The sequence below is a fragment of the Dermatophagoides farinae genome, unplaced genomic scaffold, assembly GCF_024713945.1.
Source record: "Dermatophagoides farinae isolate YC_2012a unplaced genomic scaffold, ASM2471394v1 contig5, whole genome shotgun sequence".
NCBI lineage: Eukaryota > Metazoa > Arthropoda > Arachnida > Sarcoptiformes > Pyroglyphidae > Dermatophagoides > Dermatophagoides farinae.
In genome coordinates this window covers 261,923-279,174 of record NW_027461520.1, presented here as the reverse complement: position 1 = coordinate 279,174, position 17,252 = coordinate 261,923, and the positions used below count along the sequence as shown (strand labels likewise).

Sequence of the window (17,252 nt, the reverse complement as noted above, 5' to 3'; positions counted from 1 at the left end):
TGGAAAAAAAAATCCTAAAAATTAGGGAAGACATCATGAACTCTGAAGCAGCCATCGCGAGCATTAGTGAGAACATTAATCAAGTAAAAACTGAAATTGAAGGTTTAGAAGTTGATAAAAAACAGTTGGACAACGAACTGTCTAGTTACAACAACCAATGGAAAGAGATCCAGGTAGAAGCTACGCGAAAACAAAACTTATTTAATCACTTCGAAACACTTTCCAACAAACTACGCGAGCTCGAAGCCAACATTAAACAAGTGTCTGAATCATCATTGGGTATTCAAAATCAGCTTTCTTACAAAACCAAGGAGATTGAAACTTTGAAGACGAGACTCAACGATGTGTACCTTTCTTATCGTCAATTGTTTTCCACTTCAATGGAGTTGCAAAACCCGCATGTTGAAAAATTTTTCAACAACAAGTTTCTGATTTCGAACAGCGACAAACTTTCCATTCAGACCACGCTCTACCCAGATATCAAAGCTTTTAAAAATTTCATCACAATGGACTCGCAAAGACTCAACTCGCTACACAACGAGATAGATCGCAAAATCGCAAGCATGGAAGCTCAGTTCTCGCAAAAAGAAAAACAATGTGCGGAGCTGAACGAACAAGTGCAATCGACATTCAGCAACTTCAACGCCGCTAAATCCGAAATTAACAACGAAGTGTCCACGTTGAATTTATCTATTACGAATATCAACAATAACATCAACAGAATCTCCGAGTCGCGTACCAAGGAACTACAACGACTTAAAGAACAAGAAGAAAAATTAAAATCCGCAATAGCAGAAAAAGAAAAAAACTTAATGGCGAAGCAACAAACATATAAAAAAGACATAAATTCGATTTTTTCTACCATTGTCTCTGTCTACAACAAAATTGTAGAACGCAGCCACTGGTGGCGGTACTTTGCCAAACCCAAGGTTGATCAACGTCTTAACTCGTTGTGGTCCTTGGTAGTTGGCGAACTATTAAACACACGCAACAACATATGCACGGAAAATGAACATTTAAACGTTAATCACTCTGCACTGTCTTTGAACGCGTTACACAACGTATCGACTCAAAACAATAAAAAATCCGTATCCGCGCAAAACCAGACATCTTTTAACATGAAGTCTCTTGTTAAGCAAATGTTCGATTCAGGTGATGCGTAACTTTTTTCTTTCTAAAATTTTTTTTATTTTATAAAAATCTTTTCCAAAAGATTACATATTTTGTTTCAAAATATTTTAGTGAGTAATAATTGTGTGTCAATTTTTACTAAGTAAATAAAAGGTTCTTACGAAATAAATTACTGTGTAAAATAAAATTTAACATTCTGACACTATGAAGTTCGAAGACTCCGCTGAATGCGAAAAGAAAAATCAAGAGGGTATTGTTTGCGAGACAACTTGCATGGACTCCGAATGCGACGCTTTAATTCTCGATTCTGTTCAATTAGAACCAATCCAGACCGAGTTTCAGGCGATTGTCGAAGTTCCAGAAACCCAATACGTAAACAAACTCATCGAGGTACCTGAAATCGAATACGTTGACGTGCCAATCGAGGTTGTCAACGAAGTCCCTCGCGTCGTCATTGAAGAAATCGTTCAGGACATCCGACTGCCGCTTTATAAGAGCAGACCCGTCCCCAGAGTCGTCACGAAACACGTTCCGTTTAAAATCGATCGTTACATCCCAGACCCTGTCGAAGCCGAAATCAGCTGCGAGGTCGAAATGAAACACCAAGACGGGTCCAACCAAGACGAAAACCACGAATACGAAATCTACCTTCCTCGTTTCATTGAAGTCCCTGTCCCTGCTGAACTTCTTTCCAGCGAAGAGTTCGCCAACATCAACGAACTCCGCAAGGAATTCATGTCTTATACTGACGGAACCAAGACCTCCACAACTGAAAGCATTACTCACCTTGTGTCCAACTTGGAGAACCTTAATGTCAACAATCTGCTAGAAGACTCGGAAGTTAAAACCCGCATTGAAACTGCTATCGCATCCGGAACTGTAGTCATCAACTAAGCTTATTTGCCGATATATATATATGTATATATACGTATCCATTTATGATTTTAATTTTTCAGTCTATATGTGCCCAGATCTTGCTGGAAAATCGAATAAATAACTATTTAATTTTTTTATAGTTCCCATATATAATTCCAGTCTTTTCTCGCGATAGCCTCTGTTGTCCACTATGCATAAAATACGAGCCATCTACGACGATCTTAAACAAAATGAAATAGACTATCAGGGCAAAAAATTGTTCGCGAAAATCCTTAATTTCTTTACTGTCGTTGCGACTGTCGGCGGCATCCTCGTTGGCATCGTGTATCGCGAGTTTTATGCCATGATTTACTTCAACACCGTCGTTTTTCTCATCGCTACGGTATTTCTCGTTCCGTCTTGGCCATTTTACCGCAGACACTTAATTGTGCCCGCCATTCGACTTGAATAATATTTTAATTTATTTTTAGCGCGAACACTTGCGAAATTACAGAACCTAGAATATTACCTGCCTAAGCTAAATCATTACTCATTATTTGTTTACTTATGGTTAGTATTTTTTCAAACTCAGAATCTAAAACAGAAGTAAGCCAAACAACGCTCCCACTTTCTTTTAGAACACCTCGTGGATAGAAGACTTCTGCAACACTTACAAGTGTTTCATTCGCGTTGATCCCAAATACATCGCCGATGAATTCAACCTGTACGGGCTCTCACAAACCATTCCCCATTACAGACAGGCCCTCAATATTATCCTAGGCAAAAGCGCCGGGAACTATGGCAGCTCCAGCCGTCTCCTCAAAGAACACGACGTCGCTTCCAAAGAACTCTACGGACTTATTCACGCACGCTATATTCTCACCCCCGCTGGACTTGCCAAAATGGAAGCTCTTTTCAAAACAGGCATTTTCGGTCACTGTCCTAAATGTGCTATAAACATTCTACCGTACGGGGAGTCTAATTTGCCGTACAAGTCGGCTACATATGGATATTGTATAAATTGCAGAGAAATATACACAAGTGATGTTTATATATTTAAAAAATTAGACGGAGCCTACTTCGGACCCACTTTTTGCCATCTATTTGAAATGCATTTACGTAATTAATGACAATCACCAACACATCTGATCAAATTTTCTTTTTGAATTAAACCCGGTGAGCGCGTTAATTTAACTCGAAGCCTGCAAACAAAGCGTCAGACACTATTTGCAAATAGTTCGATATGTTAGCTCTCGCTTCGTCTTGAGAAATATCGCTCACCATTTCACTGTAGTACTTTAGTTTCGGCTCAGTTCCACTGTTGCGGTAAGTAACGTGGAAGCCATTTTCGAATGTCAACATCAACATGTCTTCGCCTGTGTTTGGCAGGTCTGGCTTTTTGTTAGACTTGCTTGAATCGTAGAATATAGCCATGTCAACTACTCGGGAAACTTTGAAGTCAGGAATTCCAAGCTCGTAATTGTTGTTTCTAAACTTTTTGATCGCCTGGCCCAACACATTGTTGTTCGCTATGATGTAGTAGCCATTCTTAGTCACGAAATAGTACTTGTAGTTCTCCATGAGTTGTTCCAAGTGGTCTTTCAAAGTTAAACCCAGTTCGTGTAGACGAGAGGCAAGCTTAATCGTACCCATCATCGCGCTGACACCATCCTTATCAGGCACGATGTCTACACACAAAGCGTATCCAAGCGCTTCTTCGTAACCGTAAGCTGGGTAACGACCATATGTCTCATACTCTCTGAGTAAGTTGGTCGCTAACCACTTGAAACCTGTTAAACACTCAACTTGGGCGACTTTTCCTTCAGAATGCTTTACGAAAGTGTCCATGAAACCACAACAGACAGCTGAACGTGCCATTGCCATTTTGCCATGTTTGCTATGTATTTCATACGCGAAGTGACACAGCAACACGCCCAATTCATCGCCGGTAAACTGGTAATAGCTGTTTGTTTTTGACTGGTATTCTATACACAGCAGTCTGTCGGCGTCGGGGTCATTCAAAAACACCAAATTACAATTGTTTTGCTCTGCGTGTTTTAACGACATATCGGTAGCTCCTGCTTCTTCTGGGTTAGGGAACTTGACAGTCGGAAATTCAGGATCTGGATTTTGCTGTTCTGGAACTGAAAAAAAGCTCGATTTTGGATAATCGAGCTTATCTAACAACTCTTTCACGTGACGGTAACCGACTCCGTGCATTGCGCTGTAACCAATCTTTAATTTCACGTCCGCGAATGAACCTAAGTTCATCTTTTCTGTGACTGCGTCGCAGTAATCATTCCAGTCTTCTTCATAACTGTCGATGAGGTTGGCGGCGAGTGGGTGATTAAAGTTGATCCAGCGATTTTCGTGGTCGATTATCTCGTTCACACCTTCCCATGCGACGGACTGGCTTTCAATCTCTTGTTCCACTTCTACGTCAACCGGGCTCAAAATCTGTGCTCCTAACGGGCCATATACCTTATATCCATTGTCCATTTTAGGGTTGTGCGAAGCTGTTATCTGAACACCACACAATGCTTTGTACTTAACCACACAGAAAGGATTCAACGGCGTGAATGTTTCTTTGTCATGCATATGAACCTTCAGTCCCTTAGACAAAAAAACCGCCGCGGTTATCGCTGCGAAATACCTACTTTTATAACGAGCATCGTATCCGATAATCACACAGGTTTTTGCCACTTCGTCTTTTGGCAACGACTTCAAGTAGTATGCACAGAGCCCCTGACTCGCGCGCCAAACGCTTCCACATGACATATACTTTATTCCGAAACTCATGCGAGCCCGAAGACCCGCAGTTCCGAATTTGATGCGCTTCGAAAACGCATCAACTATTTCCTGCCCACCTGCATTTTGTAGTTCTTTGATGAAATCTTCATCGCATTCAAATTTCAAATACTCGTCAATCTTCTCTTGTAAATTCATTTTTTTCAACTGATTTTATAATTACACACGAAAAATTCGTACGATCGCTCAATTATAACTATAATAAAAATAAATCATACAATAATTATTAATTAAAAAAATGTATCCACGTTTCTACATAAGTTTAGACTGCAAATTTCTAGTACATTGGCATATTATGATTTATTTTCATAAATATACATAACCAAATTGATTATAACAAAGAATTGTTTCATAAGCGATCTCATGATTGAATAAATTATTTTTGGGTTCTCCTCAAACAAAGTTGACCCTAGTGCTCCTACTATTTGAGTATGTTCGATTTGCCGACTCGCTGAGAATTTAAGATACGTCTATTTTGACATGGAAATGGTAAAGAAAAAGGCAGTTGTTTAAGTGACACGCCGTTTTCTTTAATCTAATGCTAAACTAAATATTCTTCATTGCTGAAATAGTTAATCTTTCAATGAATTTTTCTTGGAAATTTAAAATACACTTAATAAAGTGACTTATAAACAAGTTTTTTTAAGTCATAAAGAGCCGCGTACAGTTGGTTTAAATTAGGACGTGCTGAAGCATCTTGTCTAAGAGTGCTGTCTAGAATTTCCAAGACAAATTGCTGAATACTAGTAGCATTCGAAAGATCACTCTTATTCTCAGGAACACTAAGGATACCCTCTTTTGGATAGGAGTGGGTTCTGTACAAGTTGAAAAAACTGTTCGCGTGAATGTAAGACGCTACAGGAGTTTCTGAATTGTTTTCGTACATATTGTCGCTAGAATCGTCAAACGAAAAGCTCGAAGAATCTGCGGTCGTAGCACTACTCAAGTGCTGCTCATCGTAAGTATTTGTAAATTTGGAGAAGTTGACCGAATGTACTCGAACAATTGAACTGGTATTTGACACGTTTTTATCGATCAAATATTGGTTAGAATTCTCCCATTCTAAAACCATGCGAAATTCCGAATTACGGACTTCATTAAGGAAAAAGTTGTTGACGACTCTAAGTCTTGAAAGTGAGGTTAAACCTGTTCTCTTGCCTCCGAAAAGTTCAGTCAATATTAAACCCATTGTGAAAACATTTGATTTTTCTGAAATTCTGACATAATCATTTTGAGATGGGGGTACGTACAAATTTTGATTTTGTACGGAATAATTGTTATAGCCCGATTCGTTTTCAACCATATTTAATTCCTTTAAACTATGAATCGCCTTAAGAATACCTCTCATCTTGAAATTTCTTCTAATTTGCAAATAGTTGTAAAATATACAAGTATCTAGATTATTAATTCTTGTTGATTTTTCATTTTTCTCATTAGCAGAATAAAACACTTTGCCCGCAGCGTTGCTTTGTTCTGCGGATACTCTAGACTCATTTAGTGTTCGGTAATAGTGACTCTTCAACTTTGCTCTCCAAAAATCGTATTCTGAAATTAAAAGAGCTAATTCAGGAGAAATGTAAGAACATGTTGTTTCTATCAAATAACGATCTTTTAGCGCATGAAAATATGCGACTGATTGTGATTCCTGATCAGATTCTACTCTATTGAAGTACGCATTTGTACTAATATCTTGATACAACACAGTTCCGCCGACATCGACCAAGTGCGATGAAAATATGCGATCCAAAGAACTGTGTTGTTCCTTTATCATTATATTGCGAGGTTTGAAATCAGCGAAAAATGCGATTTTCCGAAGTTTTAGTAGGCTTTCTAAAAGTGTCAATGCCACGTTGATACGAGCTATCGCTTCACTCACTGTTCGGACAGGATGTATTGTTCGACCAGATACCAAATCTTGTATTCCACCTTCTTGAGAACTTAACCAGTCTCTTAACGTTTGTCCTTTTACGAGATCCATGAGCATTACGGTATTACCTATTCCAGCGGCGTTTGAATATATTTGAAACGCATAAGGACGCGGAACAGGGATTCCGGCTCGATACAACTTTCGGAGTCGCTCGAATTCGGCTGCTTCTGGTAAAATCAAGGTGTTTTTAGAACAACCCGATCCATCTGTTAAAGAGAAATGAATTCCTTTATCGTTTGATACTTTTAGAGCATAAGAGCCTCCATTCTCATCTTCAACGCGTTTTACTTCACCAGAATAACCACTACCTAAAACTCCACAATCAAATAATCTTGAATTCCCTAATATAATATTACAAACTTTTAAGTTTGACATAAGCTAAATTTTTTATAGAATTAACAATAATTTGTTTGAATTGTAGATTGATTAACGAAGGAAATATTTCGAACACGTGTGTTACACATCTATTACTTTAGTATGTCTTTAGGGTCAATGTATATAATATTAATGAACACGATTTATTTAATTTTATCAAAAGACCCAGATCTATCGATAATCAGTTATCCGAAGTAAGTATAATTATTCTAGTTATAGTTCAATTTTTTATAACGATGAAATTTCATGTGTAGACAGATACAATCTAAATCTAACGATCCATTTCATGATAAGCCTTTAATAAATCGAAAAAATAAATTTGTAAGTCAATATGTCGCTTCGAATCTTTTAATAGGATACGTCTAGCCAGAAAGTATTAAGTAAGCTAAACGAAACTGAAGGAAAATTATTATTTAGATTAAGAGTAGTTGCATAAGATTTTATACATCTTTATTAGTTTATATTTTTAGAATCAACTTATTGAATTTTCAATTTCTACAAGGTCCTCGGCCATAATAAACAAACCGTAAGGATATATATCTTTGTCAAATTTGTACATAAAATCAAGTATCGCACCGTTTGTCCAGCCGAATCCTTCTTGCGTTACATATTCTCCATCTTGCCCACTCTTCCCGAGTATTGAGCAGTGATACTTTTCGCTCAAGCATCCTGTAACTTCATATCTAAATAGTGCTGTATTTATAAATCGAGAAGCAATGTTAATGCCTATTTTTTTAGACTCTTGAGTTTTATCTAAAGGTTTTTCATAATTCCAAAATCGTCCTCCACATAAATAATCGACCGCTATGTGTGTGCATGGAGCCCAGACGTTGGGAGTATCCCATTGTAATCCAGCTCGGATAGTAGTACAAACAACCCCATACGGTCTTATTAAGGGCTCCAAACTTTTATAAAGCTCTATTCTGTCGTCATCGCACATAACATCGTTCAACCCAGCCCATAGAGGTACAAAAGAAGCAGCGCTAAGTACTTTTGAAAAACAATTTTTCTTCATATCGTAGTCCACCCAGATTTTATTTTTCGCATCCCAATTGAATTTATACATTGCTTGTTTCCTTTTCTGAGCCAAACTCAGATACTCTTTTGTCAAATTTTCCATACCCAAGACTGAATAAAAGTAAGCTAAATCGCATTCTTCTAAATAAAGCAGAGCGTTTAAGTCGCATGGAATAATGTTTATAGTGTCGATATCAATTAAACATAAATTCGAAATTTGTTGATCAGTATATCGAGCAGACGTGAGATAAGAAGTATTACCGACCTCGACTGCAGGACGGAGCCACCGTGCGCTGAAATCCCAGCCACTTTCAGCCCCTGCGTGAATGTTTCTAAATAATTCACGGAGCTCATCATCAGTGCTACGGTTTATTGCTACGAAAACCTTACCTACTTCATAGTCCATTCTATAACTTTCTGGTCTAGGTTCAGTATCTGATGAATAATACCTGTTTAATGTATGTGATTTTCCTTCATCGTCCGTTACAGTAATACAATGCTTAAATTGTTGATTCATCCAAAAATTGTATTCTTTCTCCAGATCTTTTACATGTTCCGCAATAAAATCTAAATCATGAGTTTCGTAAAAATAAGCCCGTAGTAAACTAGAAAGTATTGGTGGCTGACTTCTATCTTGATAATACATACGAGTACCGTTTGGAATAAATCCACATCTTTCTACTAAATAAAAAAAGTTAATTAATGTATCTTTAACTATTTCAGGTTTTCCAGTGGCTAATAATCCTAAGCAAATCCAATACGTATCCCAATAGTAGTTTTCAATAAATCTTCCTCCAGGTACCATAAAAGGCATGGGAAGAGTTATTAAAGTAGTTTGATCGTCTCGTACTTGATTATTAAATTTTTTGTAAAACGACTTCCACAACAAAATTATTTCTTGTCCAAAACGTTTTAATCTCGAATGGTAATTTTGCAATAAAATTGTCTCTAGCTCAGCACTGAATTTTTTTTGATGAATTTGCTCCAATAAATATCTAGTTGTCACAAGACGTGTATTAATTTCTTCATTGCTACCCCAGTAATCTAACTGATTTATATAATTAGATTTGCATTGAACGCCCAAAATACTTGAATAGGGGATCAGTTTGATTGTATTTATTTTTTCTGTATTGTATCTTCTAACGTTGTTGTGATTATTGAATGAATCGACACATGTATTACTTCTTATTATAGTGCTTTCATTTACTTTTTTATCAGTACTTCGTGAATACTTTAATAATGTAAAATACTTTTTTTTGTGGTCACTTTTAAAAACAAATTTGAACCTCGTGTGATTTGAATTACTAAAAACTGTTTCATGCTCGCTCAACACATTATTTTCGTAATCTAGCTTATTTAAAAAATTATTTTTACCCTTTAGAACGTCAGACAAGTTCAGCTCAGCCGTTTCCAATTCACTACCAGGTTTTCCCAAATGAACATCCAGATCTAGATTATCGTCAGCGTTAGCTAACAGTATCATAAACTCTTGTGGATCAATTAATAAAGGTCCATCTACGTATTCTTTAACATCATGATGGCTTTCATCATTACGTTTTAAAAAGATAGCAACTATTTCATTCCATAATGAAGACATAGTTTAATACATAATTAACTTAATTAACTTAGCTATCAGACTTGTTCAATTTTAACTTTTCTTAATAATGATAAAATTGTACACTTTTTGCGTTCACCTGCACACAAGTCAAATTGAACTACTTTCACTATTTTTTCGATGTCTTTAAATAGGTTTTCTTTTTTAAAACTGCGTTCAAATATAAACTACTTTTAAATTTTAATGAAAAATAATATTGCAGCGTATTAATATCGAATAAAAGAGATAGAATTTATCAAACTAACTTATTTATATGAATGTTCTAAGCAAAAATGAATACGCCAGTATTTTAGCTGTTGGTATGCCTTATTGCTCACTAGATGAAAGAAGAGCACGAGCAAGAGGTCGATTCGAATATGAAATACGCAATCAATTTGTTCAAAACAAGAGGGCTACGTTAAATCTAAGATATCTAGATGATGTCACAGTGGCAAAAGCATTACCGTTTATCAGTTTTTTATGTAAAAAAAAAAATTTGACTTGTACATTATACCAAACAAAGCCTAGCAAAACATTAGAGAAATTTGCAATGTGGTACTGTAACTTAACTGTAGATCAACACCAAATAGTAAGTTTCACATCTCACAACTTCGTAGTTAAATAACTATTATGGAGAAATATGCTTCAACAAAGATATAGAAATTTCAGACTTAAACGTTGGCTATATGGAAGAAGAAAATATTCAAATTCTAAAGATTCCAGAAGTCTGAAAAACATCATTTTTTCTCTTTTTAAAACTAGCTAATTTATCTTTTTTGGAAAACCAAATTCGACCAATATCTTTTAAATTCAAATACTTTTTCCTAGTATTATTAATAATAATACTATGGGCTAATTTTTCGAGGAACTTGTCCTTCAAACTATTGTTAATACTAATAGGACAGTGATTATTTGATCGAATTGAACTAGTAAGTGTTTTAGCTATTCTTGCATCGTTAATTAAAACACCAGCTTCACAATTGGTATAAGAACTTAAATAGTCGATATTATGAGATCCTAAAACAACTTTTTCATTATCACTAATAATTGTTTTGCAATGTACATGCCGACTTGAAATTCCATACAACTGTATATTTGAAAGCGGCTTCAACCGCCTTAAATAATAATTTGTAGCAAACGTGTCCAATGGAACATCTGACTTGCGCGACAGAAAAATTTCAATTTTGGTGTTCTCTTTGCTCTTTCGTTCTAAAGCAATAATCAAATTTTTTGGTGGATGAAAATAACTCGAAGCTATTAAGATATTACATTTTGCTTTTAACATTATTGATTTCATAGTCGAGAAATAGACTGATGGTTTTTCAATCAACCCTTTAGAAAGTAGTAAAGCTATTTCGACGTTTTTAAAACAGTATTTATCCCGATTTTTAGGTATTCGTACCAAGGACGTTGTAAGATCAGGAATTGTTTTTGACACGTTTAATCGATTTTTGTTAGAATTTTTATGCGCGACTGATTGGTTAAATGTAATTAACATTTCGTTGCGAATTGCCGTACAAAATTTTCGTCCATTTACTTTGACAGAATGATTTATATCGTTTGCCTGTTGACTTGGGAAAAAATTAAAGATAAAATTCAAAAATTTCGCTTTGAGACTAGATGATGAATTAAGACCAATCCACTCATCAGCAAACTCGACTGCAAGCTCTTTAGGCAATCTGATCGATCGTTTGTCAAAATTAGCGGAACTTACATAAGCTGAGTCATCACATAAAACAAGCTTTCGATGATTTCGATAGAATAAAGGACCGACCCTGTTTTTAAAGCAAGGATTCCAAAACCTGACTGCAATGTTATTATCGACTAACAATTTGAAGAACGCTCTATTTGAATAATATTTCCCCAATCCATCAACGCAAACTTTAACTTCAACTCCACGCTTTTTAGCATCGATTAAGTATTTAGCCAATATGTGAGCAACATTGGATGCATCCATAATAAAAGATTCGATCCAAACACGTTTTTTTGCGGTTGAAATGGAGTTAAGTAAATCATTGAAATAATCTGAAGAATTAACAAAAACTTCAACTTCATTAGCTAAAGTATAAGCAGGAAGAGTTTTTATCTCATTGATATAATGTTGTAAATTTCTAACGTAATCGCTCACCAACTTAAGATTTAAGCGCTGAAAACAATGATTTGCGATAGTAAATCCCAGAATCTTTATATCAAACATTAATGGCAGTGTTCAGGTATTAATCATTATCAGTTTGCCAGTTGTTAATTAAATTTTGCCATAGATAGTTTTAAAATAATTAAAAAATATTAATGGACCAAATTCTTCAACTAAACAGAAATCCTAATGCCACTCTTTGTATAAGTGGACTGCATCAACAAGTAACGGATTCTTTATTGTGGGAGCTTTGTGTTCAAGCTGGACCTGTTAAAGCTGTCATTCTCAAGAAAGACAAAATAACTGGGCAACACAGTGGTTACGCTTTCGTTGAGTTTGAAACTGAAGTAATCGCTGCTTACGCGGTCAAAATATTATCAACTGTAACACTTTATGGCCATCCAATAAAGGTAAAAATGATGGGAACTTCTGTATCAGGAAGAAAAGACGTCGCTGTAATTCATATTGGCAATTTAATTTCTTCAACAACAGAACAGCAAATTTATAGTATGTGCAGTTCTGTCGGTTGTGTAACTTCAGTTAAATTGTTGCCAAGTAGCAAAAAAGATAAAAACACAATAAGTGCTCTTGTTTCATATTTATCGTTGGCTGAAGCGGACAATGCAATAGAAAAATTTAACAATTCTTTTATTGGCAATCAAAAAATCAGTGCCTCATATGCAATGAAAAGTGATAAGAAAAACAAGTATGGTTCAGCTTCTGAACGAACCTTGCAACAATATAGCATGAACTAATCATTCATATGCTATTGTATTTATATTGTGTTTCGAAATAGTTTGCATCTGATAAATAATGATTAACAACGTTATCGTATTTGGTATAGTTTCCGCTATCGATTAATAAACCACGCATAAATAAAGCATAAATGGTAATCATTAATATCAACAATAATAACGAAATTTCTTTGTATGTAATACTATGCCAGACTAGAAGAAAAGGCTTTAACCGTTCATTTACTTCTAGATATAAATTCATTTAGACTTATGTGACAAGAAGCTTTGCTGTTATTTAAGAATATGTACACACATAATTATTCAGCTAGACAAACACATATTTAATAGTTCATGATTGAAAAACACGAAATTATGTAAAAATAATTTGAATATTTTTTTTTTTAAACCATCTAATATCTAAAATAATAAATACAAACATACAAAAAATTGATCGTAAAATTTACTATTATTGCCTTGATGACTTTATAAGTCGGTTTTGTCTTAATTTTTGTTTTTAAATGTCTGAACCTATTATCAAGCTAATATACCCGGAAAATCAATCTTCGCAATATCAAAATAATAAACTACTCGAATCGAGTGAAATTTCAGATAAAAAAAAAGGTTTAGAGAATGTTTTGTGCTCTCTGAGTAGTTCTGGAGTAAATGATTGTTATTTCATGTATGTGATCAAATACATTGTCGGCCAGAATGACAACAGATTGAAAAAACTTTTAAATCTTTACTTAATTAACGTAATTAATTCATTCAGCGATGAATACTTGCTGTTGCTCGAACAACTGATCAGAAGTGAACTTACAAGTCCCAATGAATACTGTAGAGGTTCTATCTTGCGGTGTTTATCTAACTTGGATAATGAGAAGTTGCTGAAAAATTTGTGGCCCTTGGTAATTGAACTATTCGATGATTCTTATTCTTACGTGAGAAAAAATTTGTGTGAACTAATTAGTACAATGCACAGTTCCCCAGAATTATTAGACTTTGAAGACGAAATTTTATCGAAGCTTCTTATTTGTATTAATTGTGACTCGTCTTGGGAAGTCAGAGCCGCCGCATTGAAAGTGTTTTTTCAACTCGATCACGCTCAAGCTTACATACAATTTTTGACCCGAGAAACATTTGAACATTCGAAAAATGAGTTTTTTTCCTTGTGCCAAATCAAACTTTTACAAGAATCGTTTATGATTTTCTCCGCGAGAGATAACATTAGAAGCAAAACTAACAACGGTAAACTTAATAGTTCTGACGAAAGTCTGACAAAAATTAAGAATAATGACAACTTCATGAGAACATTCAACGTCGCTGATACCGTTGACATAGCGATCGAGATGTGTATGTCGAGCATGTTTCCTAGTGTAATTTACGAATGCACTAAGTTATTAATGCTTTTTGATTTATCAGAAAATTCTAAACTCAAAGTTGTCAATGCGTTACAAGGTTTATTACACATCTATTCTGAAAATGTCATTACGGATTCTTTAGTAGAAATGATTTGTTCGCTTCTTTCCACAGTTACATGTTTTTCTCTTGAGTTAATAATAAAACTTCTAAATTCCGCAAAAACACTTCAAGAAAATCAAGTTATTCGATTATTATCATTAATATTAAGCACAATCGATCAATCAAATATAGACGACATTGTTCAATTAGTTATTGAAAAACTTATATTATGTCGAGCACGCGTTAATTTAGATAAAATTGTTCAAGAACTGGTTACGGTCTTAATGGGTATTTTGAACATTGTCGATATTCAAAAGTTGAAAACACTGCAAAGTTTAGTATATTTACTTAAATTTTTACCTTGTCAGAGTGTAACTGATTTATTCAACTTTTGCATCGAACGATACATCGAAAAAGCTGACGCTGAAAATTATTTTGATAAAAAAAACGAACTTTGTGAATATCTGCTAACTGAGTTGTCTGAAACAAAATCAAGCAGTTCGTCATTAATAAGCATCAATATTCTTAAATCACTTGATAAGATTTCCACCTGTAAAACTTGTGGAGCAAACATTATTAATAATATTTATGGAATGTTGAACCCTCTACCATTTTCTGCAGACTTATCAAAAGAATCAAGTAAAAGTATAAAAATTAAAACAATTGTTTTACCGGATGGTTCATACGGATCTATTGATGAAGAAATGGATGAACAAGCCTTCTCGATGAATCTTCGAAGCTACATATCAGAATACGTCGACGATGAATTGTATTTTAATTTATCAATCTCTCTAGTCAATGCGTTGTTAGCGTGTAAGCAGGATTTCGATAAATCAGAGTATACAAAACTAAGATTGAAAGTTATGGCTATTTTAGGCTCTTTGATAGAGTTACTTCAAAAGAAAGAAAGTCATGCAAACAATCATTGCGTCAAGTTACAAATATATACTTTGTTAGATTTAGTTGTGAAAAAAGAAGACATTTTTTTTGGCTCCATAAACACTACAAACTACAATAAAGGATATATAAATAAATACCTAAATAACCAGAAACAAATCATCAAAGATAAAATGCTCGACTTTGTTACAGAATCGCAAAATGAATCGCGAATTACGTTTTTAAGTGATGAAGCAAATATAAACTACTTCGATAAGAAATATTTAAACAAGCTTGCATTAAAAGGAAACAAGCAGCAAATTCTTATAGATAAAAAATTCATGATGTACACTGTGTGGAATGGCTACTGTGAAGATATTTTCATTGAGTACGCTTTTGTTTGCATTGAAGATAAGTTAAAGCTTGAATTGCACTGGACCAACACAACAAACAAAAGTATCAATAACATTTTCATGTCAATTTCAATGAAAGGTGAAACTACGAACACAACAAGCATTCCCATGTTTGATCTAAAACCCGGTTGCAAACATTCGTATATGAATTACTTTAAACTTAATGCTTCTATTTACGCTTTTCAAGGTGTGTACTTTTACGATTCACCGCAAACAGGCGAAAAAATAATAAAAATGCTCGAAAATGTGGCTATTGATTCAAGATACGCAATGAAAACTTCACTTGTTCCGATGCATAAATTACCGCTTTTGTGGGATTCTTATGATTGGGAGCAGGTTTTAACGGTGATAGACGCTTTTAATATGAATTTTAAAAAGTTCGTAGATTTATTGATGAAAGAATCGAAATGCTCCATTATTGAGATTCCACAATTCAACAAAGTTTTCAATGATGCAATCGAATTACAAGTTCGGAATGCTTCACTAGAATTCCTCACCGAACAGTACGTCGGCTTAATAATAAACTCAGACGCATTTCGATCAATATTAGACTCAGCACACTCAGTTCTTAATTTTTATTTCAAAACTATCTATGGAGACGAAGCAATTTTAAATCTCACCAGATCTACGAAACCAGATAACAGAGAGATAACTCTGAAGCTCCGTTCTAACAATGAAAGATTTATAACTAAGCTAAACAAGCTAATAACAAGTATACAACAAATCGTCATTTATCACGATTAACGTTTAAACTAATTAGCTTTTTGTGATTGTAGAAGCTATGTTATGATATTTTTGGCTGATTTTTTTTAAGTCGTTTGACATTAAGTTTTCGTCTTGAAACATCGTTTTTATTTGGTTATTAGCGACGTCTAGCAAAAAGTCATTTTCAGCTTCTAAGATATATTTACTTTATTTTAATTACCTACCATCTCTATTTTTTTCCGGTTGAATGCGAAAATCCAAATTTGGCAGCACATTTAAGAATAGTTTGTTAAACTTATTAATAATCAGGTTTCGTCGCTCTAGAATGTCGTTTAAGACGTTATCTCGATTGCTCGGTGGAACTTTGTAGAAATTCGCTTTAAACAAAACCAAAATTAGCAAATCAACAGCCTTAAATTGTGCTTCGACGTTATGTTTGTCTGTATACGACTTTGCAGCCACATCTATATTTTGTTGTTCTAAGTTAAAAAGTATTTCATTGATATCGCGTTTTATCTTTTCCAAAGTATCCATTTTCACTTTTGCGATTGCGAATCTAAATAAAAAATTATATTTTGCAAGGCTATTAGTTATTTTCTCAAAACATGGCAAGAGCCACGAATCTAAATTTAATATAAATTTACGAAAAAAGATCAATATAAAGAATTTGCAGAGTAAACTAAAAAACAAGTAAAACTAAGATTATCAAACTTTGTCTATGAAATCATCGTTGCTTTCTGTAGGAGAAAGCAAAGGATTGGTTGAATACTTTTTTTTGGCCAAAAGAGCTAAGTCTGAATTGAAATACGTGACCTTGTTATTATTTTTAAAAGAACCTCGGCCAGCGTGAAACTTTTCTTCTTGCTCAGAGTTGTTTTTGTATCTAGCACAGCCTTTATTTGTTGCATTAAGTTGCAGGTTTTCATTTTTCATTTTTTCGTAATTCGTAACAGGCGGCAGTTGGCCATACTGTGACGAGTTAGCCATGTTTGGGTAGCCATGCTGCATATACGGTGGGTAGTACATCATTGAATAATACGGAACATTACAGTAATTGGTCATTCCGTTTGAATACTGCATAGGTTGGTGGTACATATTTTCGCTTGAATACATTGGCGGAACGACGTTTTGATAATTAACAAGGACGTTGCGATCCGGATACCCTTTATACTGATAATTCTCTTCGTAATAGTAGTTATTAACTGGACCAGGATGTAAATTCCCA

The 17,252-nt window shown here is 34.6% G+C and overlaps 2 protein-coding genes across 2 annotated transcripts; both read right to left on the bottom strand.

The window, feature by feature from the left end:
- Positions 1-1,131: 1,131 nt before the first annotated feature.
- LOC142598056 (uncharacterized) lies at positions 1,132-4,764 on the bottom strand. Its single transcript, XM_075735030.1, has 2 exons — positions 3,899-4,764; positions 1,132-1,174 (listed from the first exon to the last, which is right to left on the bottom strand). The coding sequence occupies exons 1-2, from the start codon at positions 4,762-4,764 to the stop codon at positions 1,132-1,134; spliced, it is 909 nt and encodes a 302-aa protein (XP_075591145.1).
- A 220-nt stretch (positions 4,765-4,984) lies between these two features.
- Positions 4,985-8,918, bottom strand: LOC142598055 (trehalase-like). Its single transcript, XM_075735029.1, has 3 exons — positions 8,379-8,918; positions 6,671-7,099; positions 4,985-4,990 (listed from the first exon to the last, which is right to left on the bottom strand). Exons 1-3 carry the CDS (start codon positions 8,916-8,918, stop codon positions 4,985-4,987), a joined length of 975 nt encoding a protein of 324 aa, XP_075591144.1.
- Positions 8,919-17,252: the final 8,334 nt, after the last annotated feature.